Here is a 27,596-nt window from a genome sequence, read left to right as displayed (position 1 = left end):
TTCTCATGGGGCCCCAAATCCAGTCAGCTCTGAAGCCTAGCTTTCCCTTTTCACCCCACCCCCTCCACCCACACAGCTGAGGTCACCCCGGCCCAGCCTCTTTTGCAACTTTCCCAAGTCTGTGCATGAGAGGGAGAGGAGGAAAATTCAGAAGGAAGTGTCTTGGCCTCAACAAACTCTTTTTTGCTCCCAAAGCCTTTTTCCTCCGACCCGGCTGAGACTTGCTCTAACAGGAGACCCCTGACTCAGAGAGGACTCCTGCCCGCCTTTGGAGGCTGAATGCTAAGCAGCTACAACCGTAAGTGCCCTGGAAATTTTTCTTGGTTCTTCTGTCTGCCCCAGCAGCCTCTAGAGTATTTGGGTTTTGAAGGGAGGAATGGAGGCAGGGGATGCAAGAATGAGGCTTAGAATCTGGCAGCTGTCAGGCTTAGATCCAGTCCCAAGACCCCCACGCTGGAGAAACACCCAGGGACTGGCAGCGAGCCATGCAGAGAGGACTCCCCGCCCAGCCCAGGGAGCTGGGGCCCGGCTCGGGGCTCTACACCGGCTGTTAGTCTCAGCAGGATGACAGGGCTGCTGGCTCAGCCAGAGGAGGACCAGCCAGGAACCAGAGTCCTGCCAGCACCCGGAGTCCCCTTGCCACATGGACAGGGTACCTTCTGGGCTGGAACCCATATCACGCAAAGGGTCTAATCAGGGACAGGGGAACCCTTGGAGTAGGAAAGTGTCCCTCTTGTTCTAAATCATAAATATGTCTCCTAGCACAGCTCAGCAATGCTAGGCGAGCCAACGAACAGAGTCAGACAGACCTAGAGTCCCGTCTGAGCTTGCCACTACCTAGTTGTCCTTGGCTCAGGAATCCACCAGGCTATGATGGCGTTTTGTAAACTGCAAAGTATCCTATAATTTCTAGGCATTATGCATTAATAAAAGTGATTTTGAGGGGCTTACCAATCCATCCCCCACCACATAAGTCCCCTGGAGATAATAACTTGTCTATATTCTCAGACCTACATATTGCTGATGCATAATAAGCACATGTGCTGGATGGATGGACAGATGGACAGACAGACCAATGGATGTTTGGATGGACAGATAGATGGATGGATAGACAGATAGTTGGATGGATGGATGGATGGATGGGTGGATGGATGGGTGGATGGATGCATAGATGGATGGGTGGATGGACAGATAGATGAGGATGATGGATGACCATTTATTGAAGACTCAATATTCCCAACATGGGTCAGGCTCTTTGGAGGGGTACAGAGAGGTGTGAGGCACTGTCCTGCCCTCTGGGCACTGACAATTTACTTGGTAAAACAAGACTAATACTCCCAAAGAACTCAAAGAACGAGAACGCTGAGACTCTTGAAACCAGGGCTGTGGGTGCACTTTCCAGAGTGAGCAGGTCTAGACCTGCTGAGATGTAAGTGGTTAAGACAGAGTTGTGAGACTTCCTGGGAGCCAATAAAACCTTGTGCTCCCTAGATAGCCTCTTTTCAAAGACGAACTTTACTCCCCAGATTGTAAATCCCATTAATGTTTTAGGGGGGATACATTTGTCATTTTCCAAGATGTGGGAACAGGGACGGGAGGCACTGAAAAGTGGGGTAAGATAGTAGGAGGTGGGTGGGGAGACTGCCTGCTTCAGAATTCTCATCTACCCATGCACACTGGCCTCCCTCATCCCTCCTCCCTATTAGCAGAAATGACACGTCAACCCAACACAAAAGAGGCAGGAGATTGTACCTGGGTTGTGGCTGGGGCCATGGGTTAGGGAGAGAAGGGAATTGGGAAGGTGAGAGCAGAGCAGGTCCAAGAGTTCTCGTAAGTCTGGTTCCAAGAGCTAGGGCTTTTTAAAAAAATATTTTATTAGGGGAGAGCATCAACTCAGTCTCTCTTACTCCCCAGGGACTGAGCTACACTGTAGCTTTGGCATACCAGGCAGGGCCAGGGCTCTGGGCTTAGAAGTGCGCCAGGCAAGAGAGGGTGAAGAGTGAGTTGAATGCAATGGCAACAGTCCCCTGCAGATTCTGCTCTGTGTACACCCGGCTGGCTGAAGGCGGGCTTTGCATTCCAAGCCTGCTTTTCACTGTTATTTAACAGTGGAGGGTGGTGACTCAGCCTGGCCTCTAGGAGGATGCCCTGGTTTGAAGCATCTGAGTCAGCTGAGTGGGAGGAGGAGTGGGAGGAGTGGGAGGACAGCCATTGCCAAAGCCCAGCCAAGGGTAGAGCACAGAGGATTTGGGAAGGGACTGGAGCCACCATCGGAAATCTGCACATGCTTCCTTGGTGTGCCCAGCCAGCGTTGACCCCTGAGCTGCCCTCCCTGCCACTGACGCAGTCCTAGTCACCCTCTGTTGCTGCTAGTTATCCTGGGCCCAAGGACCAGGCTTTTTTATTCTATTTTATTTTTTTCAAATAAAAGTTCTCATGTATTTCTTACTGAACACCTACTCATACGGAAGCATAGAAACAAAAAGAAAAATCATTTTCCCAATAAAACATGTCCAACTGTCCAGATAGTGGTGATTTTTAAAGCCTGACATGGTAGGATGCTAGTGACCTTGATACAGCATCAATATGTGTGCCATCTCACATGCGATTCCTTATAGACCCAGCTTGGTTCTCCTCCAGTGTCTCCTCTTGGAGTTGTGCCTGATTTTATTACCAGTTTTCATCCAAATCCATTGGAGAATGGGATGATTCTGCTTTTGATTCTTGGCCAGGAATCGCTTGGTCCTGCAAGTCTTATGAGAAGACATGGTGAGGAATGAGTCAACCATGATGAGTCAATGCACACACCATGACGGCACAGAGGGAGAGAACCAGGCTGTTTTACAGAGCAGCCTCAGCAAATTCCTGCCCTTCTGGGAGTGGGGTAGGGGACTGGCAGTGGCAGCATGCTCTGAGGGCACATCCAGGGGAAGGGACCAGGGTGGCGGTGGGGTGAGGTGAGCTCAGAATCAAGACAGAGGTGAGTTACAAGGGTCTGGGGAAGAAAAGACTCAACTAGAACTCAAAGGGAAGACTTTAAACCTCAGAAGGGCTAGCAAGTGGCAGAGGAGTTGAGCATTTTTTGTGTGGTCCCCAGGAGAAATCCACCCACACTGGGGGGAAGAAGCTCTATGAAAGCAAGTCTGGCTCCATCTCTCCATGAATGTGGTGGAGACGGCTCAAGCACTGGTGGGGAGATTGGACTAGATGACCTTAGAAGTCCCTCCTATAATGTGTTGGAGCAGGCTCCACACTGATAGCTTGAAATCAGCCATGGAGGAAGTATTTCTTTACACCACAGAAAGTGGCAAGCACTACAGATCAGATCTCTGCTCCCCTGCCCCAAGTTGTTAACCATTTAACTGGATCTTCCCTAATTTGGGGAGGCTGTTGTGCTATAAGAACATGACACACACCACCCTGCAGAATAAGCTGTGGCCATGAGGGATGTCCATTTCACCCACGAGGGAACAGACTCAGCAAACTTAAGTAACTTACCCGAGGTCACAAACGTGTGGAGACGGGATAAGAACTATGACTCGGAACCTCATGATCATTCCAGGGTGCCAGGTGGCCTCCCTCTCTTGCCCATACACAGAAGTCATTCGTCCTGCCATGAAGTCACACTCAGATGACCTTGGGCTGCCATCCGTCCACATGCTCTTTGGAAAGAAATGTTAAGTCTTTGATATTTTTAAATTATAGCTTAGGCTTGTGTAGCCAATTTTAACACAAGATAAATATAAAATAAAACAACAGCTCCTGGCCTCTAATCTACCTTTCCCCACCTCGTAGGAATCATTTAGTTTGTATCTATCCATAGCTTTCTGTGTGTTTGCAGGACAAGCATCAATATATTATCAACCATATAGTCACACACATAGGTTTGTTGTTTGCTTTTATACAAGTGGGATCATACTATACACAAAGTTCAATAATGTTCTTTTTCTACTTAAATTATCAGCAGACATTTCTACTTCATTACTTCTGTCTTTTAAAAACTGCTTGGTATTCCAAAGAATGAATGGGTCATAATTTACATAGAGAGCTCTTATTGATGGACTTTTAGGTTACAACAATGCTCTTCAGCCATCATCCTTGTACAAATGTGTGTTTGAGTATATGCGTATTTCTGTAGGATAGATTCTTAGAATTAGAACCTAGGGTATGTGCGTATTAAGTTTTGATATTGTCAAATTGCCCTCCAAGAAAGACTGTGCCAATTCATACTTTATCCACGATACACGAGAGTGTTTCCTCAACACATTTGCCAACACTAAATATTATCATCACTCTTTAATTTTTGCCACTCTGGTGGGTAAAAAAAAAAATGACATTTTTAAATTTTGCGTGCCCTTAAAAATGAGTAAGTTTGAGTATCTTTTCAAAGCCTACTACTAACTGTTTATAAGACTTCTACTGGTTACTTACTCATACTCTTTGCTCACTTTTATCTTGTACGTTGTTTTTGATTACCCATAGAGTGCTTTACACATAGTGGAAATTGATCCTCTGTTTTACATAACACATACACTTTCTACCTCCCCCCGCCAGCTTTCCCTTTATGCGCACACCAGCCTGGCTGCACTACGCCAAACCTGTCCATCCACAGCATCCAGCTCCCAAGCCAGACAGGGGCAGAAAGTGGCAAGGTGTGTGATCCTCATTCCAGATTTGCAGGAGGCAGTAGACCCTAGCAGTTAAGGGTGTGGGCTCTGAAATTAGGCCTGGATTCAAACCCAGGCCCTACGACTTACAGGCTGTGTCTTTAGAGATGAACTACTTAACTTCTCCAAACATCTTTCTTCAGTAGTAAAATAGAGATCATAATAGTGTCAACCCCACAGGCTATTTTTTGTGTGCTAAGAGTAGTGGTAAAAGAGCTAACAATCCTTGAGCCCTTAATTTGTGCCAGTAAATGTATTATGATAATGTATGTATTATAATTTCATTTATTTTTTTTCCCCCAAAGCCCCAGTAGATAGTTGTATGTCATAGCTGCACATCCTTCTAGTTGCTGTGGCCTCAGCATGGCGGGAGAAGCGGTGCGTCGGTGCACACCCGGGATCCGAACCCGGGCCGCCAGCAGCGGAGCACGCGCACTTAACCGCTAAGCCACAGGGCCGGCCAGATAATGTATGTATTAAACGTATGATAATAATGTATGCAGTCATTTAACCTCACAATGATATGCATACTGTCTATTCACATATTTGCAAGGCCCTCAGCACAGTGCCAGGAAAATAAGTGTGAGCTCATAGTGTGAGCCGCCAGGCAGCATGGCTGTGTCACAGCATGTGAGCACATTTCCCTCTGCCTCAGCATGCCCAGTCTTGACCCTGTGGTCAGTCCTCACCCAGCAGCTCCAGTTCAGCAGCCCCAGTTCCCTCCCTCCACTGTACCTCTCGTCACTTTGTCTTTCTCTCAATCTCCTCCAACTCTTACTAGGGTTTGTTGTGCTCACCAAACCTGAGTCCAGTGCCCTAGATTCTGTGCACACAGATTCTATGGGTTCAAACTCAGGAAGTCAGGAGGCAACGTGGCGCAGAGGAGCCTTCTCTGGCCTTGGATTCAAACACCAGCTCGTCCATGTACTACCCGTGTGGCCTGGATGAGTTATGAGTGACTTGGTTCCTCTGAGGCTCGGTTGTACTCGTCTCTTAGGGCTCTTGGGAGGATTCCCTAAGCTCTACAGAGGATGCAGAACAGCACCTTGAAGATACTCAGCCAATGCTAGTTCCTTTCTTACTTCTCCTGCCTCCCTTTTTTTCTGACTCCCTTTCTAAGGCTCTGTGTTGGCTTTTGAAGCTAAGTTAGCGTGTCGTACCAAAGCCTTTAGGAAAGAGCTCACCATTGCTCCCTCTCTGGAGCGGCAACTGATGCTTAGAGACCTGTGCCTTTTAGGAGCTTCTGAGCTACTTCTCTCTTGGCTGGTTTCCTTGTGGGCAGTGACATCCATTACAAAATGCCAACCCCAGTGAAGACCTTGAATTCTCTTCCATTGCTTTTCTGGAGCATGGGAAATATTTGCTGAATGAATGAAGGACAGAATCCTTGGTCTGATATTCATGAGCCATCTTAATTTTTCTTCCTCTCCAGGCTTTCCTCTCTCCATACCCTTCACCTCACCCTTCCCTAAGCAAACCATCCACCTTCTCCACTCACCTGTTCCCAGGGCTTGGACTCATTCATTCCCTACCTCTGAAATATCACCCCCAACCACCTGTCTCGTTTCTTCAGATTGCTGGCTTCTCCCTGACCCCTTTCCCAGATTCCCTCAGGACTTTCTCTGTCCTCTGTGGGGGCACTTTACACTTCCTCTCCGGTGTAATTGCTCAGCCCCTGCCCTTTCTCCCCTGATGACTCCCTAGGGTGGGTTCCTATTTGCTTTGTCTTTGTGCTCCTCCCAGTGTCGAGTGCAGGGCTTTGCATGCAGTAGACGTGTAGGCATTTGTTGAATGAACGCATGGACCATCAAAAAGGCCTGTTTCTCACCATGCCAACCCAGCCCTCCTGGGTTATAGCAGAAAGTCCAGTGCCACCAATCTGGCTCCTAGGACAAGCAGCTCTGAGTAGAGCCTCAAATCAGCCTTGGTCCATGACATGGTTCATGGAGGGGCACAAACAACCCTAGGCCTCTGGGGGTCTTCTGCTCTAACTGTGCACTGACTAGGCACCCCAGACAAAGCTCTCGTGGTCCAGTGAGTTACAGCTCCAAATAAAGCATTTGCCAGCAGAAGGACCTTGAGTCTTTGGGTCCCAACTGGCTCACTCTCTAGCTGGAAAGCAGGCAAAGAGAGGGGAGGTAACTGGCCCAAGGTCACGCAGTGGCAAAGTGAGAACTAGACATCCCATTTAGAGCCTTTCCCAAGTACCAGGGGAAACTCAAGCTGGCCAACTTTTGACGCCTCAGCCAGGCAGAGTCTGTTTTCTCAGAATGTCTAGTGCATGCAAAGATAGAAGACCCAGGAGTTGGGAATAGTGTACAAATGTGCGTGCGTGTAAGGGTAGAACCGAAGAGACAGTGAAGCACAATCCTCTGCAACAGTTCTGATTTATCTTATTAAAAAATAAATAAACATATATAAAATTTACATACACGTATATATAAAATGCACACACATGCACATATACGTATTTTTCTCTTACAGGAACAACACACGTTTGTTGTAAAAAAAAATTGAAACATACTAAAAAGCACAGAGAACAATATTAAAATCATGTAATTTTCTACCACTCAGAATTAACCACTTAAATTTTTTGTATATTTCTCTCTAGACCATTTTCCATGAAAGTAGGAACTCATTTTAATATTTGGAGGTAGTATTGTATGCACAGTTTAGTGTCTTCTGTTTTTCATTTATGTCCTACGGCATAAGCACTTTCCCACATTACTATAATATGCTCCAAAACTCCATTTTAATGACTACTTAATAGTGCATTGTGTGCCATGACTTATTTAGCCACTTCTTTATTGTTGGATGTTTGTAAATAATACTGAGAAGAACATTCTTGAAGAAGAGTCTTTGCCCACATTTCGGATTATTTCCTTAGGACACATTCCTAGAAGTGAAGGGCAGGGACATTTTTAAGGCTCTCAATACTTGCTGCCAAGTAGCTTTCCAGAAACATGTACCAATTACAACCCCACCAGCTGCATTAGAGAAGAGCCTTTGATTCTGCGATTTCAGCAACACCTCGGGCTGGGGGAGGGGTGCTCCTCCAACCAAAGCCTCTCAGGCAGTCCTGACAATGGACCCCTTGTCCTGCCCCCATCTCCTCTTCCCACACTGCCCTCCATCCCTGGCTTCAGGCTTGACTGTCTGTGAGGCCTCTGTTCAGTCCCATCCCGCCTTCTTGGCTCTCCTGGCTGCCTCCAACAGCAGGGCTGGTGGAGCTGAAGGGTGAGAGACGTGCCTGTCCTGTGGGGCCACCAGCCTTCTAGCCTTGGGGAGGCCCTGGAAGGGAGGGGTAGGGTATAGTAAGGGTTGCTAAGTCATCCGCCTCTTTTGGAGAACAACCCCACCCAAGTTCTCAGCCCAGGGCAGTGATCTGCACATCGAGGAGGGAAAAGTAGAGGGCAGCCTCAGTGAAAATGGCCACAGGGGACTCTGGCCAGCATGTGGATGACTTCTGTTTCCCTACAGGCTCTGAAGCCCCTCATGAATCCCCGGAAGAAGGTGGACCTGAAGCTCATCATCATTGGAGCCCTGGGGTAAGCCAAGCTCAGCTTGGGGATCTGGGAGTTGGGAAGCAGCTCCCTACTGAAGGGTAGCGAGACTTCCTGGATGTGTTCCCACCTCCCATGGGTCCATTTCTGATTCAGAGTGGCACCAGGGAGGGTATCCTATCCCAAGGAAGGGAGCTCAGATGGGAGAAAGAGGCTGAGAGTCAGGCACCCTGGTTTCTGGTCCCAGCTCTGCAGTAACTAGCTGTGTGAATTAGTCAAGCCACTTAGCATCTATCTGCCCTCTCACCTCCTGCCACACACAGAAAAGATCTGACCATTGCTGTGGGGCGCTCAGCTCTCTGCAAACTTCCCTGCTCCTTTAACTGGTCCCTACTCTAGAGACCATTCCCTAGTCCCTTGCTACTCAAAGTACGGTCCTTGGACTTCAAATGTTAGAAATTCAGAATGTCAGGGAGAGATGGTGGCGAGAGGGGCATGGTAAGATTTTGAGAATGGTATGGATGGTGTGTGTGTGTTCATATGCGTGTCCACATGTGTCTGGGTGTTTTTCCTCAGTGTAGGAAAGACCTCCCTCCTCCACCAATATGTGCACAAGACATTTTACGAGGACTATCAGACCACACTAGGGGCCAGCATTCTCTCCAAGATTATCATACTGGATGACACAACTTTGAAGCTACAGGTGAGCAGCCCTCCCTTTCCCTCATCAACATACATACCTGAAAATCACCCCACTCAACACAGCAATGTGCACCAGGAGCTAGAATGGTCTAGAGCAGAGATTAGCAAACTTCAACTCATGGGCCAAATCTGGTCCACCACCTGCTTTCGTAAATAAAGTTTTTTTGGAACATAGCCATGCTCATTTGTTTACTTATGGTCTATGGCTGCTTTCGCACTGCAACAGCAGAAGTGAGTAGTTGCAACAGCTAGTATAGTCTGCAAAGCCTAAAATATTTATTATGTGGCCCTTTACAGAAAAATTTGCTGATCCCTGATCTAGAAGGAAGAGTGCTAACCCAGGAGTTTCCCAGTCTCAGGAAAATTTGGCAAGTAGCCTTGGGCAAGTCGCTCCAAGGTCTAACCATCTCTCAGATGGGAATAACAATGCCTGCCCTGATGACCCAGGGGAATAATGAGGGCTCGGATGTGAAAGTTCTCTTGGGATGATAATGTTTGTGCAAAGATACTGGGGTGTCCTTGAGTGACAGGGTCAAGAAGCCCGTGTGTGAAAGGACCACATGCACCTGTGCCAGGGCTGTCTGCTCTCTATCCAAAAAAAGGAGCTTTGACATGATGTGACTCAGTTGGGCCTACCTCCAGCGCCTCATCACAGCCCCGTGGGGCTGCTGCTCTTCGCTTTCAGATCTGGGACACAGGCGGACAGGAGCGGTTCCGCTCTATGGTGTCCACGTTCTACAAAGGCTCTGATGGCTGCATCCTGGCTTTTGATGTCACCGACCTGGAGTCCTTTGAAGCCCTGGATACCTGGCGGGGTGATGTTCTCGCCAAAACCATTCCAATGGAGCAGTCCTACCCCATGGTGGTGCTGGGCAACAAGATTGATCTGGCAGACCGGCAGGTACCACTCCTTCACTCACTCACCAGACGTTATGTGCACACCAACTCTATGCCAGGCGCTGTGTAAGGTCCTACACATGCAGAGCTGAATCAGGCACAGTCCTTACCCTAAGAATTTCACAGTCTAGTAGTGGATACAGACACTTTAAAAGACAACTATGATACAATATACTAAATGCAACAATAGACATATACCTTGGATATTTGGGGACCACAATGAAAGGGCATCTACTCAAGCCCAGAACACAGAAGGGGCTTCCTAGAGGAGGTGGATTCCAGGCTGAAGAAACAGCATGAGCAAAGGGAAGAAATAGCATGATGTAAGCTGAGAACTGAAGGCAATTTTGTCTGGAGACAGGGAATGGAAGAGATAAGGCATCAGAGGTAGGCAAGTAGAATTTGAATTAACCTGTAGAACAGTATTTCTACCTGGGGTCAGCTACAGGGTCTGCAGTGATAAACTCTTCAATCTACAAATTCTCTGCGAAAGTAGTGACATTTTTTTTTATTAGCTTAAGCATATTCTGGATCACCTGGCTAACCACTTGGCAGCTGGTCTGCTCCATGGCTACAGCGACCCCTCTTGTGTGGGTGTTTACCATTGCAGGGGCGTCGAGGAGAGCTCTCTGCATCATTGCTAGTGAGAACAGAATAGAAGTGGACTTAATTTGTAAAAGAGCCTCTGGAGCCAGCCCTGGTGGCCTAGTGGTTAAAGTTCAGTGCTCTCACCACTTTGGCAGCCCGGGTTCATTTCCCGGTCGTGGAGCCACACTGCCTATCTGTCAGTTGCCATGCTGTGACGGCAGCTCACATAGAAGAACCAAAGGACTTACCACTAGAATACACAACCATGCAATGGGGCTTTGGGGAAGAACAAAAAAGAGGAAGATTGGCAACAGGTGTTAGCTCAGGGCAAATCTTTCCTGCAAAAAAAAATTTTTTTTAAATAATAAATAAACAAATAAATAAATAAATAAAAATGGAGGCACTTAGGAGTCCAGCTCTCCTTTAAAAAAAAAAAAAAAGATACTCTTGCGCCAGACGAAGCCCAAATGACACCAAAAAGAGCCATTTGAATAAGGTTGTCTTAGTGTTTCAAATAGAGAAAAGAAATGGGGTACTGAGTCATCATATTTGAACTATGTTTTTATAATGATTAAAACGGAGGAAAGTAATAGGAGAACTGAGGCATCATTTGGAACCATGGATGGATGGATGGAAGATAATTCTTCCAACTAAGCTGCCACTTACATAAAGAAGGGCCTCCTGTACAGAGAGAACGAGATGAGTTTGGTTTGGACATGCTGAGTTTGAGGAGCTTGTAGAGCAGCTAATTACAGATGACCGGTAAGCTTTAGAATACATAAGAATGAAACTTCAAGGGAGAAGTCTGTGCTGGAAATAGAAAGCTAGGAGTCATCAATTGTATGGTCACTTTAGGTTGTAAATTCAGTGTCAGTTCTCTAATTACAAATATCCAATATCAGATAATAATCAAAATCCTAAGTTCATTCAAAGGCAAGGTGTCCCCCTTTCTTTTTCCCACTGTGCCAGCTGCAGGTGAGAACACCGTAGTCTAGGAGGGAGTGTGGTCCTTTGCATCTCATTGCCAATTTTATGTGTCCACACTTCCTCTCCTTCTCCAGATGATTCTGGTTGCAGACTTTGTCAGGAATGAAGCAAGAAGAGGGAGGTCAGGAGAACAGGAGAATCTTTATCTGACTGATATCATCATAAGAAAGTTTGTGTCTCTGGGCCTAGCAGGCGTTTCCAGTTGTCTCTTCCATGGGTTACTCCTTTGGGTCCTTAGGAAGCTTCCACTGGGGACTGTAACTGTACCTCCCGTGACAAGGGTGCTGCATTTTCCTCCTCTCTCTCCTCAACTCCTCATTTTTCAACCGTCTTCCACCTGTTGGGGTCACCTCCTCCGGTAGGCAGTCCTCCTGATGGGACGTACAACAGCTCCAGGCTGGCTAGCTCTCTGTTGAGCCCACTGTCTCCTTCACCAGGCACACTGTGCCTTCAGGATCCACTGTGCGGACAAGGGCAGTTAGTTCCCAGTGCAGTCTGCTCTCTCTCTGCCCTAGATCCCTCCCCTCAGAGGCCTGTCAGACACCATCCCACTGTAGCCAACACACTCCAGGGGTCATACGTTAAGCTTTCCAAGTGGCCTCCTTGAAGCCCTATTTTGGCTACAGGTGAGGTCTTCCCTGTCCTCCCTCTTGTGGAGGGTGTACCTACAACACAACTCTCTCTGAAGAAATCCTTTCTAATCTTCCTTTTCAATCCTTTAAGTCATCTAACAGATTCTCGGTCGTCAACCTTTGGAAACGTGCAAGGTCCCAGGGGTGGCCTGTCTCCCAGCCAACTTCATATCTGATGTCTATCAAATTGTGGTGCCTCACTGAAACTTCCATTTTAACGTCCTGCTTCATACGTCTGTAGGTCATGGGGTGGGAAGTTGAGGGGATTCAAGCCTGAGAGTCTGGCTTTTTCTCAGTGAAATAAGAGGCACCATCTTCTGTTGAGAGGGTGGAGGGTGGGAACCAAGTAGGAGTCTCCAGAATCGTGGTGAAGCTTTGCCAGCTACTCGAGAGAAACGGGCGAAGGAGCTCAGCAAGGACAAAGGCAAGAATGAGGAGTGATACTAAGGGATCAGCCAAGGAGGAGACCAGGAGTTTGAGGTGGAGTCTGTGTTGTGGTTTTCTTCAACAGCTGCGTATGGGACAAAAGCCAGGAACAAGGGACCTGGGACTAAGGTTTTTCCAGATGAGAGTAGCTGAGAAATAGAGCTGTGAGGGCTCTGAGAAACTTTGAAGAGGGACAAGGAGAGGGCTGAAGGGCCAGGGGGCTGTGGTGTCAGCGGTTGAAGAGAGGGCAGAAGGAGTGAGGGCGTGAGAGAGTCAAAGGGAGAGGAGACTGAGTCACAGAATGGGAGACCAGATTTAATATTTTACGGAGGTCCTGGGTCTGGGCCTGGGAAGAAGAGGCTGAAGTAGAGGGAAGGTGAATTCTGTTGGAGGGGAAGGAATTGTGAGGCTGTCGTGAGAGATGGAGGCTGCACGGTGAGGTGGAGAGGAAGCCTCACCAGATGGCGGGTGTTCAATGAATGAAGAGATACCTGGCAGGATGGGGCATGCACGTGATGACTGGAAGGGGTAGAGGGGCTCAATCCAAGCCTCAGGGGGATGAGCTTTGTTCTACAGAGGGAGGAAGAATAAAGGTTTGAAAGAAGCAGTGAAGCCCCAGGCAAGCCCAGCCCCATCTTGGGGTCTGTGGCGAGTAGGGTATGGAAATGACCCCCACTGGAGGGAGCGATAGGGGGAACAGTGAATCCAGGAAAAGCCAGGGTTCAGCCAAGGTAGGGAGGTGAGAGTGGATCCTGGAGTGGGGAGGATGAGGGCAGTTTGAATTTTTTTTGTGTGTGTGAGGAGATCCGCCCTGAGCTAACATCTGCCAATCCTCCTCTTTTTGCTGAGGAAGACTGGCTCTGGGCTAACATCTGTGCCCATCTTCCTCCACTTTATATGGGACAACGCCACAGCATGGCTTGCCAAGCGGTGTGTCGGTGCGCGCCGTGATCCGAATTGGCGAACCCCGGGGCAGTTTGAATTTTCACAGATAGGCCCAGGGAAGGGTCTAGAGGGAGGTAGAGAGGAGGAACCAGAGGTGAGGAAGTGCTGAGCAGTAATGGAATGAGGATAGGGAAGTGGAGAGGAGGAAATGGGAGTGGGGACAGCAGAGGGACTTTAATCAGAGACCCGAGACCATAGAGCCAAGAGCTGAGGCTGGGAAGCAACTGCCCTCTAAGGTCCTGCCTTTGGCACAGAGGGAGTAGAGGGTGCTGTGGGGAATGGAGGAGGCGAGCTGAGAGGCGTGTTCTGGGCTGGGAGAGGGTAGCCAGGAGGCACATTCTCACTCGCACAGGGTTGAGTGGCTAAGGGCTGCTGAAGGAGCACCTCCTCTGGGCACGGATTCATGCTCGTTGCGTGTCCTTGGCCAGTTCCAGTATCTTCACCTGTGAAATGGAGACCAGACACAGATTTCATGAGGTTGTTTGGGGATGGAAGGAAATGATGCCTATAAAGCACAGGGCAAGCTTAACAAAGGGGAGCGATTGTTACCCTCCTTCTTCTCATCTCCAAGGCATGGCTGGGAAGACACAGGGGCTTTTCCCACTTAATAAGAAGAAAATGAATATTTAAAACATATGTGGCAGATTTGGGATGATGACAAAGTTGTGGAGATGAGTAGGGGTGATGGTTGCACAACAATGTGAATGTATGAACGCCACCGATCTATACACTTAAATATAGCCAAAATGGTAAATTTTATGTTTATGTATATTTTACCACAATTTTAAAATACTTATCACTGGGATAATTTTTAAAGAAATTACTGACTTAGATTTTTTTTAAATTCCTAGTCCTTCTACGGAAGGTAATATTGAAAAAATATTAGTTTGTTAGAAAGAACATCTATGCTGCTAGCATCTATGCTACAAGGAATTTATTCACTAGGATGTGAATTCTTTGTTCTATGCTCAGGGAGTCATTTCTGACTTACCACTGACTAATATCATTGAGATTACGTTTTCTGAAAATATTCTTTGTTATTCTTGGTAGTGGTTTAAGATATATTTGACATGCTAATTTTAGCACTTATGTAATTGATCATTTTAAATGCATATAAGATGGAAAAGCATCATAAATAAAATTTTGCAACCTGGACTAATTTTGTCAAGCATTTGGCCTCTGATGAATAAGCAAAATTGTAACAGGAAAAGTAAAATATTTATAGTATATGGTCAGCCAAAAGCAAAATTAATGGAAGTAACACTTTCAAAATTTTCATACTTCCCATGTCCTCAAGTACCACACCCTGAATTTATTTCCACACTCAGAGCCTAAGTTACAAAACCTTTTTTTCCCATAAATAAAAGACAAGACGATTTAAACAATCATGAAACTGTAACTAGCACTGGAAGAGAAAAGTGAAAAGTGCTTTCTGGGTGGCTTTCCTTCCAGGGCAGCTTGCTGAGGGTGCACGGGAGAGGAGAGGGGGGCGTAAAAAGAATGGGAATTTGCAACATAATCTCAGCTGGAATTTTGGAGTGTGTATTTAATCATTCCATATAAACCAGACTGAGAAAGAGCGGGGCGAAATGAGATAAATATCTGTCATACCCGGGCACTGTCCAGTGGGAGAGAGGGCCAGCCGAGATCCGCGGGCTGTGGCTGCAGGCCTGTCTGCCTAGCTCTGCTGCTTGGTGACCTTGGGCATCAATCCAGGCTCCTGCTTCTCATGCCATGAAATATAAAGAAGCTCCCTGCCTTCCGGAGAAGCAGAGGCAGTTGACTTCTTTTCACTTCGTTTCAGTTTTTACTGCAACTCCTGAGCACCAGTGACGTGCCCAGTAAAATGCTCATCACCTGGTGGAGGTGGGGGCTGGGCAGGGGAGAGGAAGTAAACAAGGAAGGAGCTATAAGAAGTGTGAGTCCAGTCCTTGCACTCAAGGACTTTAAAAGATACAAAGCCCTTTGCATTTCTAAGATGCCTTTGAGGTGTATCATGTTAACTTCTGATGATTACTTATTTGTGTGTTACTAGTGAGGACAATAATAATCAGGAGCCATCCTTGATCCTTCCTCCAAATAGTTCAGGATTTTCTCCAAGCTGTGAGGCTTCTAGGTTGCTCACCAGGTCTTGGGCGTCTGTGCTCCACAGAAGGGAGCCAGTCCTGGCCAATTCTGGGGCTCCTCCCCACAAAGGCAGGAGGATCCTAGAGATCAGAAACCAAGACAAGGGCCTAGGGTTTCTCTCTGCTCTGCTCAAGTTCAATAGCTCCTGCGAGACTGACCAGGCAGAGCCTGGGCATGGGAGGAAGTGTCATCTGGGCTTCCCAAAGGGCAGGCTGCTTAGCTGACCTCAATCTTCACCCTTCAGTCTTAGGTAGCGAGCCTCACAATGCCAGAGCGATGCTGAGGGACAACAGGTACAGTGAAAGAGAATCATGAGCTCCTGGGCCCTGCTGTCACTCCTGTGGCCAGAGAAGTAAGGGCCAAAGAGACAGGGGACAGTGATGGTTCCTTTAGTCCCTATAAAATAGACATTCCCAGAAGCTGCAGGAGCAAGGAAAACCATTTGACGAGGGACTGTCTCTGGTCTCCCCTTGGCTGCACTGTGTTCTGGGAGAGCGGCAGAATGGTCCTTTCTCCATGAGAAAAACCTTGGCTCCCTTAAATAAAATGAAACAATGGTTATAAAGTACCAGGCACAGCAAATGTTCAATATATGGTCATTTCCTCCTCCCTGAAATAATTAATTAGACATTAAACTCAATGGTACCAATTGCCTTTGGAAGTAACCCACAAGGCTGCCAGAGCATTTTCCAACCCAACGCCCTCAACCTGTGATGGGCCATTTGCATTTGGGTAGACACATATTCATTCATTTAGCCTATACTGAGTGGCTCATGGTGCCAGGCCAAGAGCTAGAAAGGTCCTGACCCTGAGCGCAAGGAACCAACAGTCCAGTGGGAGAGAGTTCCTCGGCAGCACCCTGCAGAGGGCGGCGCAGATGCCGCGGAAGCACTGAGCTCAGGCTGCCTCCCAGCTCTGTCTTTCTCAGCTGTGCGATCTGAGGCCAGTCTCGAATCTCTCTAAGCCTCAGCGTTCTTATCCACAAAGTGGAGCTAATAAGACCCATCTCACAGGGTTATCAAGAGGATTAAATGAGTTAATACGATAAGATATCTAACACAGAATGCAGCCGATAGTAAGAGTTTATCAACTGTTCCTAGGACTCTACCCTGGGGAAGAAGGGTTAGCAGGGACTTGAGTCTCCGCCCAGCAACAGGCCTCTTGGGTGTGGACCTGGTCAGCCAGCTCAGGAGAAGGAAGTCCCCCTCTCTGGCTAGTGTCTGTCATGTCCATCTCCCTTCGAAGGGACTGGGGAAGGAACCAATGGCAGGAAGAATCTCCTTGTGTAGACCTTACGTGCAGTGGGCTCTAATTCTGCCAGGCCTGTGTTCAAATCCTGCTCAGCCCCACACACTTTGAGCAAATTTTTTAATTCTCTAGTCCTCAGTTTCCTCATCTGTAAAATGGAGCTAAAATAGCCACCTCGTAGATTTATGTTAAAAAATAATGTGTAAAGTTACAGACACATGGAAGGTTCTCAATAAATGGGAGTGGTGGTGGGGACATGGTGGTGATAATGATGATGGGGACATGACAATAGTGGGGATGGCGAGGATGATGATACAGCAACAGTGATTATCTCTTCCCCTCATTCAGGTGCCACGGGAGGTAGCCCAAGGCTGGTGTAAAGAGAAGGATATTCCCTATTTTGAAGTCAGTGCCAAGAATGACATCAATGTGGTACAAGCCTTTGAGATGCTGGCCAGTCGGGCTCTGTCGAGGGTGAGTGGCTATAGTGGCAGTACCAGGGCTGCCCTCTAGGATGGGGGAACTCAGGAGCTTCCAGAAAAGACCGTCTCGAGAACAGGTAGGGATGCGGGTGGGGCAGGATTGCTCATCGTCTTAATTAATTAGTTGCTGACTGGGCTCAACAGTACTCCAGTAAAGCTGAGAGTACAGAGTCGTTGGTCCCTCAATCTGGCCGTGGAGTTTCTAACACATACTGTTTCTAATCATTTGTGGAGTTTATAACACATACTGTCCTGTACCTCACCCCTGGAGATTCTAGTTTAGCAAGGGTTTAAGAGGTGACGACCTGGTTCAATCCTCCTTGGTGGGAGAGCGGGAGACCCCCTGGTGCCAGGCGCTTGTCCAGTGGGATAGTCAGCCTGCAGGGGCGGCTGACATCCTTCCGCATCCTCTAGACCCCTTGGTGTGAGCATTCAACAGCGTGCCGTGAGTGTGCCGTGTGTGCCGGGCCCCTCGCCCTTGTGAGGAAGACAGAGCACAGGCGTGGTTGTGGACAGTAATTGCATGGTGGTGAAGGACGAGGTGAGGGGCCCAGAGCAGGGGCACACAGCCGCACTGTGGGGCAGGAGGGAGCAGAGAGAGGAGGAAGCTCCGGGAAGGCTGCCTGGAAGCAGGAGCAGGGTTTTCTGATGTGGGGTTTGGAGACTCGAGAGTCCCTGAGAGATTACCCGAGGAGGGGCTCAGCTTGTTTCTCATTCTGCTGCATCTGATCAAGGTGGGCTTCTTAGAAGAGGGGACAAGGTCATCGTGGCAATGATTTTGAATTGACAAAATGAGCAAATGAGGATGGGAGATTGGCGACTTCCCCTGTGTGGACGTGCTTGCCATCATCACAGGCGACCGGCCCGGCTGGCCTGGCGCAGCCAGCTGCCCCGTAGAGAAGTGCTCCAGGGCCCAGCCTGGGGGTGTCCACAATGGAGAGAGGCAGCAGACACCTCTAGCGGCTGCCCAGGGAGAAGGCTCGAGCTTGCCATCCTTACACCTCAGAGCTTAATCTCAGGGGTGCCCCCACAGGCTGCCCTTATGCTTCCCCTCCCCGCCCCAGCCCCCGCTGTCTTGTGTGAAAGAAAGCAGATGTTGTCCATCTCTAGCGCATGGTCAAGAAGCATGGCCCTATTACAGAGCCAGTCAATTTGGCTCCTAAAATACCGCTGTGCCTGCTCCTGCTGTCCCCTTGGAAGGCTGAGGAAGGCTGTTTGACCTTGTATGGTGATAGGTGATGAATGATCCCCAATAAACACAGTGCAATGATCGCCAAATGCTTGGTCACAGGGAAGCGGCCGTCAGCCCACAGCCAGTATCTGTGTGTGGTTAGCATCTGTCCTTTCTGGAGAAGGACTGTCCTTTATTCTTGAAAGTATGTCCTTCCTGCTGTGTCACTTTTATTCCACGCTGGTGTTAGTAGATGGTAGCTTGTCTGCTTGTTTTGGTTTTTTTTAACATCCTTACTTCGCAAGAGAATGGAAAAGCCTCGCGTCAGTCCCTCACGTGGATGGGGGAAATTTACTCGTGAGCAGTCTGGAAGACGCAGGTGTGGTGTCCACAGTCAGACTGACCTGGATTTCAATCCTGCCTGCCTGAGTGCTTTCGAGTGAATTCCTGGGCAAGACATGTGACTTTTCTGATCCTCACTTCCCTTACCTATAAAGCAGGAATAATTCAATCCCATAAACATTTCTTGAGTTGTCAGGCTAGGGCTGGAGATACGGACCTCAGTGGTCCCAAGGTCACGTAGAGGAGCAAGACATTCACAAAGAGATTGTCATGCAGTGAGGTAATCGGCACGGGGAGCATGGTCAAGGCACCGAGGTGACTCAGAGGCAGCTGGTGGTGAGGGTGGGCCAGATGCCCACCCAGAGAAGCAGCATGTGAGTTGGATGTTGAAAGACAATGCGCCATTTGCAGGTGGACATGGTAGGCCACCGGGGGTGTGAGCAGGAGTAGCAGAAGGGCAGAGAGAAGGGCACAGCCAGATGCCCAGGCTTGAATCCACAGGGCTCATGTGAGGAAGCAGCTGTGGGTTCTGTCTGTAAGACCAAGAAATGTGGCATGAAGGGAAGCGGGGGCACGGGCCGTGGTGAGCGATGATGCCTGCGAGGTCAACGGCGCCAGATCACGAAGGCCTAGTGAGCCCCCGCCAGGACTTTGGACTGCATGCCAAAGGTCTATGCTTTCCAGCCTGTGCTGCTAGACCCCCCAGGGCACACAGGGGCTCACCCCGGACCTTGAAGCCCGACAGAGCATGTCTTTCTGCAATGTCTATATTACTCAGAAATTTGGAGGAGAAACATTTTCACATTAAACAAACACATTTACTAGGGTATAGAATGTAAAACTCACCTGGATTTTTAAGGTGAAACTAGAGTTTGCAAAACTGTATTTTAAAGTCAAACAAGAGTTTTCAAAGACATTTCCTACCAAGACCTCTCCCCACCTTCCCGGGGAGGTCGTGTGCTCATTCCCACCAGCCCAGAGTGTTTGGGCAGGAAGAGGTGAGAGGCGCTGCTGTCACAGGAGGGGAGCCCCCGTCTGGCACGGGCAGAGCTGGGGCTCTGAAGCCACGTAGATCTGGCTTTAAATCCTGGCTCTGCCTCTTCCTCGCTGTGTCCTTGAGCAAGTCCTGCTGCCTCCGAAGCCACCACTCCCCTCTCTTTAAAATAATATCTTCCCCATGGGGTTGCTGCGAGGGTTAAATAACATAGTATCGTAGCACAGAGAAGGCATTAAATAAAAGATGGGAGCTATTTTAAAACGGGAGCTATGTATGAGGGTTTTCAGCAGGGGAGTTTCAGGCTGCAGAGAGGCTGGGCTTTTGGGGTGGTTAAGAAGGTAGTGCAATGGTCCAGGCCTGAGAGGATGCAGATGGCAAAAACGGTGGATTAAAGCGACTTTGGAGGGAGAACCGTCAGGGTTTGATAATGGTTCAGTGTAGGAGAAGGAATCAGGAGCTGTTTAGGTTGAGGACAAGGTTTCTAGCTTGACAGATTGAGAGACGATTGATCAGTGCTGCTCTGGACCAAGACAGAGAAGGGAGGGAAAGCAGGAGTGTCACAGAAGGAGGGGGTAATGCCGTCCACTGGCGCACATGGCGTTCGAGGCTCCTTGAAATGTCTGAGTTCTGCGGTGAGCTCTGGATGGAAAGAGCGATCTGCGAGTAGCGCCCCCGACAGGTACGTACTCGTTAACATTCTGAGAGGAAAGAAGGTAGGGAGTGACTGCAGTGTCCCAATCTAGCCACTTTCAAGATGAGGTGTTTAATTATTCCAAAATATGATTAAGAATGCCCTCATACTCAAAGAAGGGACACCCACCTGTTTGGGGGGATTTGGGATGATGGGATTTGCTCTTCCCAAGTTGGCAATACCACCCCTGCTGGGGCTGGTCCGGCCCAGCTCCAGGGGCGTGAGCTGCAGCATGGAGGCCCAGGTCGTTTTGGGTTAATTGGAGAAAGACAAATTACCATGTCCGGGAGGGAAGCAGGCTGGCTAGCAGGTAAGTTTGGTAAAGTTATAGGACCTTTACGAGGTCCTCAGGACGCAGGACCTAAAGGCAGGGCCACAGAGGTGACCAGACTCAGAGGGACAGAATCCACGATCACACCCTCACTGAAATGGCGCGTGCATTAGCACGCTGTGGTGTTACTTTACAGTTAGACGCACACATTGCCAAGAGGACCAGGGCCTCGAGAAAAAAACTACACGGGAAACCTAATCATGGCCTGCTGGCTGCTTGGAAGTTTTGCAGGAAATTGGAGAAGCAAGATGATGCCATTATTGAGTGAAATGCTGTTGTAAATGGGAAGCGCTCAGGGTTGCCCTGGACCTGGGGAGGGTGTGACTATTATTGGTGAAGAGAACTGGTGTGAAGACCTCTGCTTTGCCGGTGTAATGAGTGAGGAAGTTTCTCACACCTTCCCGAGGCAGCATGGCCTTTGTTCCCAGAATAAAGTCAAAGGAGCCCAGACAGCCCTGCAGCCGCGCCGGGCACTCAGCATCTCCCTCCTCGAAGGCCGGCGCATGGACAGCGGCACAGGTTTCTGTTCATGTGGGGCTCTGGGGCCCAGCAGGGCCTTGCGTGGATGTGAGGGTGGGGCATACTCAGGGTGAGGAACCAACACGCCCTGCCCTCTGAGTCCAAAGTCCCAGTTAGGAAGGCTCCTGACCCCAGCCAAGATCTCCTTGGCTTTCATGATGGAAGAGGGACCCAGAAAGTGCCGAACAGTAAGAGAATCCTTTCAAAACCCGCCTCGCTGGGAGAGATGGGTCAGTTGGTGTGAAAATGGACTTAAATAGTGATGCTCTGCTCTTCCTCGTGCCTCACTGGGAGGTTCAGAAACATCAGGATTTTAACGACAATTAGCTGGAGAGAAGGCATGACTGCTATCCTAGATGTTGTCCCCTCAGAGAGGCAGACCACCAGGCACAGTTTCACCTGCCCCACAGGAGGCTCTGCCCTGCTCAGGTCCACACCAATGTATCGTGAGCCACTCACGCAGAGTTAGGGCACACCTGCTTGCTCACTCACCCGCACACACACAGTACCAGCTGTGGGAGGAACATGAGTGCTGGGAGCTCGGTGCCTGCAGAGAGCCGCGGCAGAGTAAAGAAAGGGGATCCCCTTAAGAAGAGACCCTTGAGCAGGTAGAACCCACCTCCTAGAGGAAGGACCACCTCCCCCACCCCAAGCTCTCCCCTGAACCAGGCAGGGTGGGTCCCAGGTGAGAAGTGGCCCAGCCGGGTGGAGAGAGGCTTTTCAGACTGAGAAGGAGCCTTCCCTGGACCTTGTTGGGACAGGAGAGTTGGGAGGGTGGCCAGAGAAGCAAAAAGGCCCAGTAGAAACATGGAGTCTACTGTAGGGAGCACTCCCTGGACATGGGGAGGATGGAGGACCGACTGGGCTTCTCCAGGTGCCGGGGTGGGGTGGGGAATGGGGGTGGTCATGGTGAGGGAAGTTTGGGGTATGGGGATGTTTGCTGGGAGAGGTCTCCAGCAGAGATGAGGAGTGGGCTGTCATCATCTCTGCTGAGGTCAAACGTCACCTCAGTTGTCCCCTCTGGAGAATGGAAATTTACGGGTCCTGGTTGGAGATCAGGTGACCTGGGCCCCTCACGCGGCCCCTAACTGCTCTGGGCTCCTGGAAGAGGCTGGAGGAGGAGGCAAAGAAGGAGGGGGTGGGGAAGACCGGTGCTTCCCCCTCTGGGCCTCAGTTTCCCGCCAGCACAACGGGGAGGGAGCAGAAAGCCCAACCACAACTGGCCATTAAGAAACATAGGGCAGGTGTGCTCTTCGCCTCTGAGGATGTGTACGCTGACTTCTCTCCTCCTTCTCCAGTACCGAAGCATCATAGAGAATTACCTCACAGACTCCATCAAGCTCTCACCAGAAGACCAGAACAGGAGTAAATGCTGCTGACCTTCCAGACGCCCTCGGTTCCCCACCAGCCCCACCGCCGGCCCGAGCTCAGCCAGGAGGCCTGGCTCTCCGGCAGGGCCCTTGATCCCCTCTCTGCTGGTCCCAGAAACAGAGGGCAGCCCTGCCTCAGGCTGAGTGCAGTGAGGACAGGCTGGCCCCTCAGGGGTCCGCATGAAACCCAGAATGTCACAGCCAGATCCTGGCCCTGGAAGAGTCGACTCCCTGGCTGGCTCCAGCCTTCCTCCCGCCCGCCCTCCCCAAACACACTCCTGCTCCAGAACACACGTCTCTGCAGACAGACAGGCCACTGTCTCTGGAGTCCTGTTACATCGTCCTGTGGACTGGCCTTCCTCACCCAGGCCACTACACATTCCAAAATCACAGCACGGCTTTGGATAGCTCAGCCTCCCTCAGCAACCAGGGCCAGGGAGTGAGTGTCTGGACCCCACGTGAGGGCCTGCCTCAACCCCTGGCAGCAGCTGTTCAGGCCTGGGACACCCCTCAGCCCCCTCCAGAGTACAGGACTGAGGGAGCCCAGGAAAAGCCACCGGGGACTGGTTCACTCCCCCTTGCTGGATGCTCAGGCAGCGCCTGTAAATTTCTCTGAGCCTCAGCTTGTTCATCTGTCAAATGGGGGTGATGTGTGCCCTGCCCACACCAAGAGTGTGGTTTTGAGGACCAGAAGCTCTGCTGAAATCTCAGTTGCTCTCGTTGATGTGCATTTATTTATTCCTTCAACAAGTATTTTTGAGTTTCTACTATGTATGATGCACTGAGGTTCAGTGACAGATGAAACAGACAAGGACTATGCTCCTTGACCCAACAGTCTGGTGAGGGAGAGAGGCAACAGACACAGAATTTAAACAGGTATTTTCACATAGCAGGTAAGGGTTGAACAAAATGAAACAAGGTAATGGGCTAGAAAGGGATGGAGGTGGGGTTGGGTGCTGTTTCAGACAACGTGGTCCAGGAGGGCTTCCCTGAGGAGGTGACATTTAGCCTGAGGGCTAGAGAATGAGAAGGTGGCTGCACCTGAGATCTGGACGAAGAGCATTCCAGGGAGAGGGAGCAGCCAAGGCCCTGAGGCGAGGACAAGCGTGCTGTATTCCAGGAACAGTGAAAGGACACACGTTTACCTAAGGACTCAAAGCCGCCGTCCCAGGCACAAGCAAGAGGACCCCGCCTCCTGAACGGCTCCTTGAGCCTCTGCCGACTGGCCGCCAGAGGGCAGCAGTGCTCTTTCTCTTCCAGGTGGAGCCGAAAGGAGCCGCTCCGTGAACCTAAGCCGCTGCGCTTTCTTGCCCTGATGCTCAAAGCTTGGTCGCCGGCTCCGGGCACGTTCAGCGCTTCCAGATCTGAGAGGCAGGAGAATCCCCATTTCTTAAGCCTAGTAAGAAACGGGCGAAAACTGCAACATCAGTGATTCAGGCAAGGAATCCTTACCGGTGACAGATACTAGAACGAAGGGCCCGGAGAGCTCGTGGATTCTCTGGCCCTGCGGACTCGGAGGCGGTCATCTTTTTCTTCTGGCTACAGATAGCACAGACAGGGCCCCGCCTGAAGGGGGCGGACAAGATCACCTCCAGGGTCCTCCGGCCACGAGCATGCTCACCACAGAAGCCGCCTGTCCGCGCAGAAGTGCCCCTCCCTGGGCTTCAGGCGGGCCTGGGATGTCAGCCTCTGACTCCCGAGTGTCGAGTGTCTACTGACTGTGCAGATGCCCTCGAGGGAGGGGAATGGGGGGTTAGCAAGGGAGTTTGGGGAGCCCCTTCTGTGGAATAGAACAGGCTCGTCCTGGGTGGCAGCATGGCCCTGGCAGGGGAGCAGGTGGCCCGGAGCACACCTCTGTCTCTGTGCTCCGTGGGGGTGTCATTCTGCACGTCCCGCGGGCTCTCCTGGGAGTCATGGGACTGTGGACTGGACGTCTGGAGTATGGATGTGTACGCAGCAGCTTGTGCACTGTAATGGGCATACAGATCGTTTCTAAATGTGTGCAACAAGTGATAAGTATGTCCTTCTTTGTTTTTATCCTTTGTGGTACTTCCTTATTAAATTAAAAAAAAAAGAAACAAACATGTCTCCATAGTTCAAAATTCAAAAGATACTAAAGGGAAGACAACAAAAAGTAAAATAGGACCAGATATGTAACTAGTGGGGCCCAGTGCAAGATGAAAATGCTCAGCCCCTTGTTCAAAAATTATTAAGAATTTCAAGACAGCAATAGTGGATCATTAAACCAAACACAGGGTCCCTCTGAGTGCAGGCTGCAGACACCCATGAAGCCGTCCCTGAGGACGCAACTGTGTGTTCAGTGCCCTCCAGAATGATGGAGCCCCTGCCAGGCCCACTTGGCCTGCAGACACACTGCAGCTAAAGTTAAAACATCTGCCTTTGCAAGAGCAACGTGGAGATTCAACTCCAGGCCCAAACCGCGCATTTTGCATCTCCCCGGAGTCAGGAGCCAGGACAGAATGTCCCACGGTGCGGGGTCGGGGGTGAGGCGTGGAGAAAGGGAGCCTGAGGGCCCACAGCATCCCTCCTAGCATGCCTAGGGGACACACCGACCAGTCCCCAGGGCAGAGGGAGCTGAGCTGACAAACTGCAGACTGGCGCCCGTGCCAGCCCCGCACCCCACTCCTGAGTCTGAGGCCGGCCCTCGGTACCCACCAGTAGGGGCAGGTATTGGCAGAGGGAGGCGGCATTTGGGGCTGTGACTCCAGCTGGGTGGAGCCCACTGGAGCCTGGATGAGATGGGGCAGCCATGCCTTCAGAGAAGAGGACCCGGCTTGACAAGACAGCTCTGGCCCAGGCTGCTCTGCCGCCGCCACAGCCGGGCTCTGGGGGGCAGCTCCAGGCTGCTAATGGATAAGAGAGAGGAGCCAGGCCAGGGCTCCAGGTAGCACACACCCTTGGGGCTTGGGGAAAAAACAAAGCCCAATCTTATCACCAAATAAATCTGGGCGGGCCCAGCGGCCCAAGGGAGTTTGCAGAAATGCTAACTTTTTCTGCTGTTTCTCCCCCTCAGCAGAGCTTCCCTCACTGCCCCGTCCACAGCCACAGCCAACTCCTAGCAGAGTGAGGGACATGCCAGGCGCCACAATGCGGTGTTGTTCCCAGGAGGGAGCGTGCAGTCCAGTGGTGGCCACAGGACAGCCATGCCAGCAGCGACACCCAAAACTAATAGTCATGCACGGCAGGCCCAGCTGTGACAGCCGGCTAAGGACATGAGGACATGTGTGCTGTGTACACACCCCACACCCGGAGGCTCCCTGTAGGTTGTGTGCTGGGGCCGGCACTGGGGTGGGAAGAGGACCAGGCTAGGCGGGAAGTTTAGTTCAAGTAGCAGGCAATGGGCTGTAGCAGGACTCCGGGTGTGTGTCTGTGAGGTATGGGGTGTTTGTGTGTGTGGTTTGCTTGTGTGTGTGTATGTGTCTGTGGTGTGTGTGTGATGTGTGTGTATGTGTCTGGTGTGTGTGGTGTGTGTGTGTGATGTGTGTGTATGTGCCTGTGGTGTGTGTGTGTGGTGTGTGTGTATGTGTCTGTGGTGTGTGTGTGATGTGTGTGTATGTGTCTGTGGTGTGTGTATGTGTCTGTGGTCTGTGTGTGGTGTGTATGTGTGTGTGGTGTGTGTGTATGTGTCTGTGGTGTGTGTGTGGTGTGTGCGTATGTGTGTGAGTGTGGTGTGTGTATATGTGTCTGTGGTGTGTGTCTGTATGTGTGTGTGGTCTGTGTGTGATGTGTGTATGTGTGTGTGGTGTGTGTGTATGTGTGTGTGGTGTGTGTGTGGTGTGTGGTGTGTGTATATGTGTCTGTGGTGTGTGTGTATATGTGTCTGTGGTGTGGTGTGTGTATGTGTCTGCGGTGTATGTGTGGTGTGGTGTGTGTGTGCGTGTCTGTTGTGTGTGTGTATGTAGTGTGTGTGTGTGTGTGTGTGTGCGTGTGTGTGTACTGGAGAGGCACGCAGAGACTTAGAAGGTCAGACAGTAGGTTTCCCGTGTTGAAGTACAGAAAATTATAAAGAAGCTCCTAAGATTGGAGGAGAGCAAAAACACAGGTAAAGGGGTGCTGGGGCCGGGGGGGAGGGACAGTGAGATTGCTGAGAGCCTAACTTGCACCTGGGAGGCCCCAGAAGAGCCCAGGGAGGAGGGCATTCGGCTCGTATTTCAGATGAGAGGCCTCCTCTCCCTCTCCTTCAGTCCCACAAGTCCTGTCAACACCACCTCGCCATTCTCTTGAATCCAGTCCCTTCTCCCCTACCCTCTGCTCCACCTGGTCCAGCCGGCCTGCAGGCCTTGCCTAGACCACAGTCCGCCCTCCCACAGGCCTCCTGCCTGCCCTCTTGTCCCTTTCCTAGGCACTCTGCATGGCAGCCATCCAAGCGTTGTCCACAAGGACAAAATCCTTCCGTGGTCCACAAGGCCTTCACCACTGCCTGCTCCCCAGGCTCAGCTCTGGCCACAGCCTCCCACAGTGCTACAAGCAGAGGAACCTCTCTCAGCCCCCAGGAATGCCTCTCACCTCCTGCGCCGGCCGCGGGACCTCTGTTGGCACACTGCCCCCCGCCCCCGGCTCATTCCCCCTTAGCTGTTAATGATCAGCTCAAACCTCGTTTCCTCCAGGAAGGCTTCCGCCACCCTGGACCAGGTCGGGGCCGCCAGGTGCCCCCACAGCAGTTCCACCAGGATAGGAGCGCCCCGGGCAGCGATTCTCATCACTTTGTTCACTGTTGTCTCCCCTGGGCCCAGAGCAATGCCTGACAAGTGGCTGAGACTCAATAAATATTTGAGTGTGATACTTCACCTAATTGATACTACACCTGTGATACTTCATCCTAATTGTTGGCTGTTCACCCTGAGCCTGTATCTCCCTGAAGGCAGGGCCTGTTCGGATTCATCATTTTTACCCCAGCACTCAGCGTAGTAGATGATGAACAAACGCTGCGCAATACAATAGAATACCACA

At 50.4% G+C, this 27,596-nt stretch overlaps 2 protein-coding genes across 2 annotated transcripts; one reads left to right on the top strand and one right to left on the bottom strand.

Moving 5' to 3' along the window:
• RAB7B (RAB7B, member RAS oncogene family) lies at window positions 1-24,748 on the top strand. The gene is made up of 6 exons (XM_004425108.3): window positions 1-298; window positions 8,148-8,215; window positions 8,747-8,873; window positions 9,558-9,773; window positions 17,071-17,196; window positions 22,554-24,748. The coding sequence occupies exons 2-6, from the start codon at window positions 8,163-8,165 to the stop codon at window positions 22,632-22,634; spliced, it is 603 nt and encodes a 200-aa protein (XP_004425165.1). The 5' UTR covers window positions 1-298; window positions 8,148-8,162; the 3' UTR covers window positions 22,635-24,748.
• LOC106801032 (large ribosomal subunit protein eL39-like) lies at window positions 2,613-2,789 on the bottom strand. The gene has a single exon (XM_087418213.1). The coding sequence runs from the start codon at window positions 2,787-2,789 to the stop codon at window positions 2,613-2,615; it is 177 nt and encodes a 58-aa protein (XP_087274339.1).
• Window positions 24,749-27,596: the final 2,848 nt, after the last annotated feature.

This window comes from Ceratotherium simum, chromosome 2, assembly GCF_057802395.1.
Source record: "Ceratotherium simum simum isolate JZ-2026a chromosome 2, ASM5780239v1, whole genome shotgun sequence".
Taxonomy (NCBI): Eukaryota; Metazoa; Chordata; class Mammalia; order Perissodactyla; family Rhinocerotidae; genus Ceratotherium; species Ceratotherium simum.
This window is presented reverse-complemented; position numbering and strand designations above follow the sequence as displayed.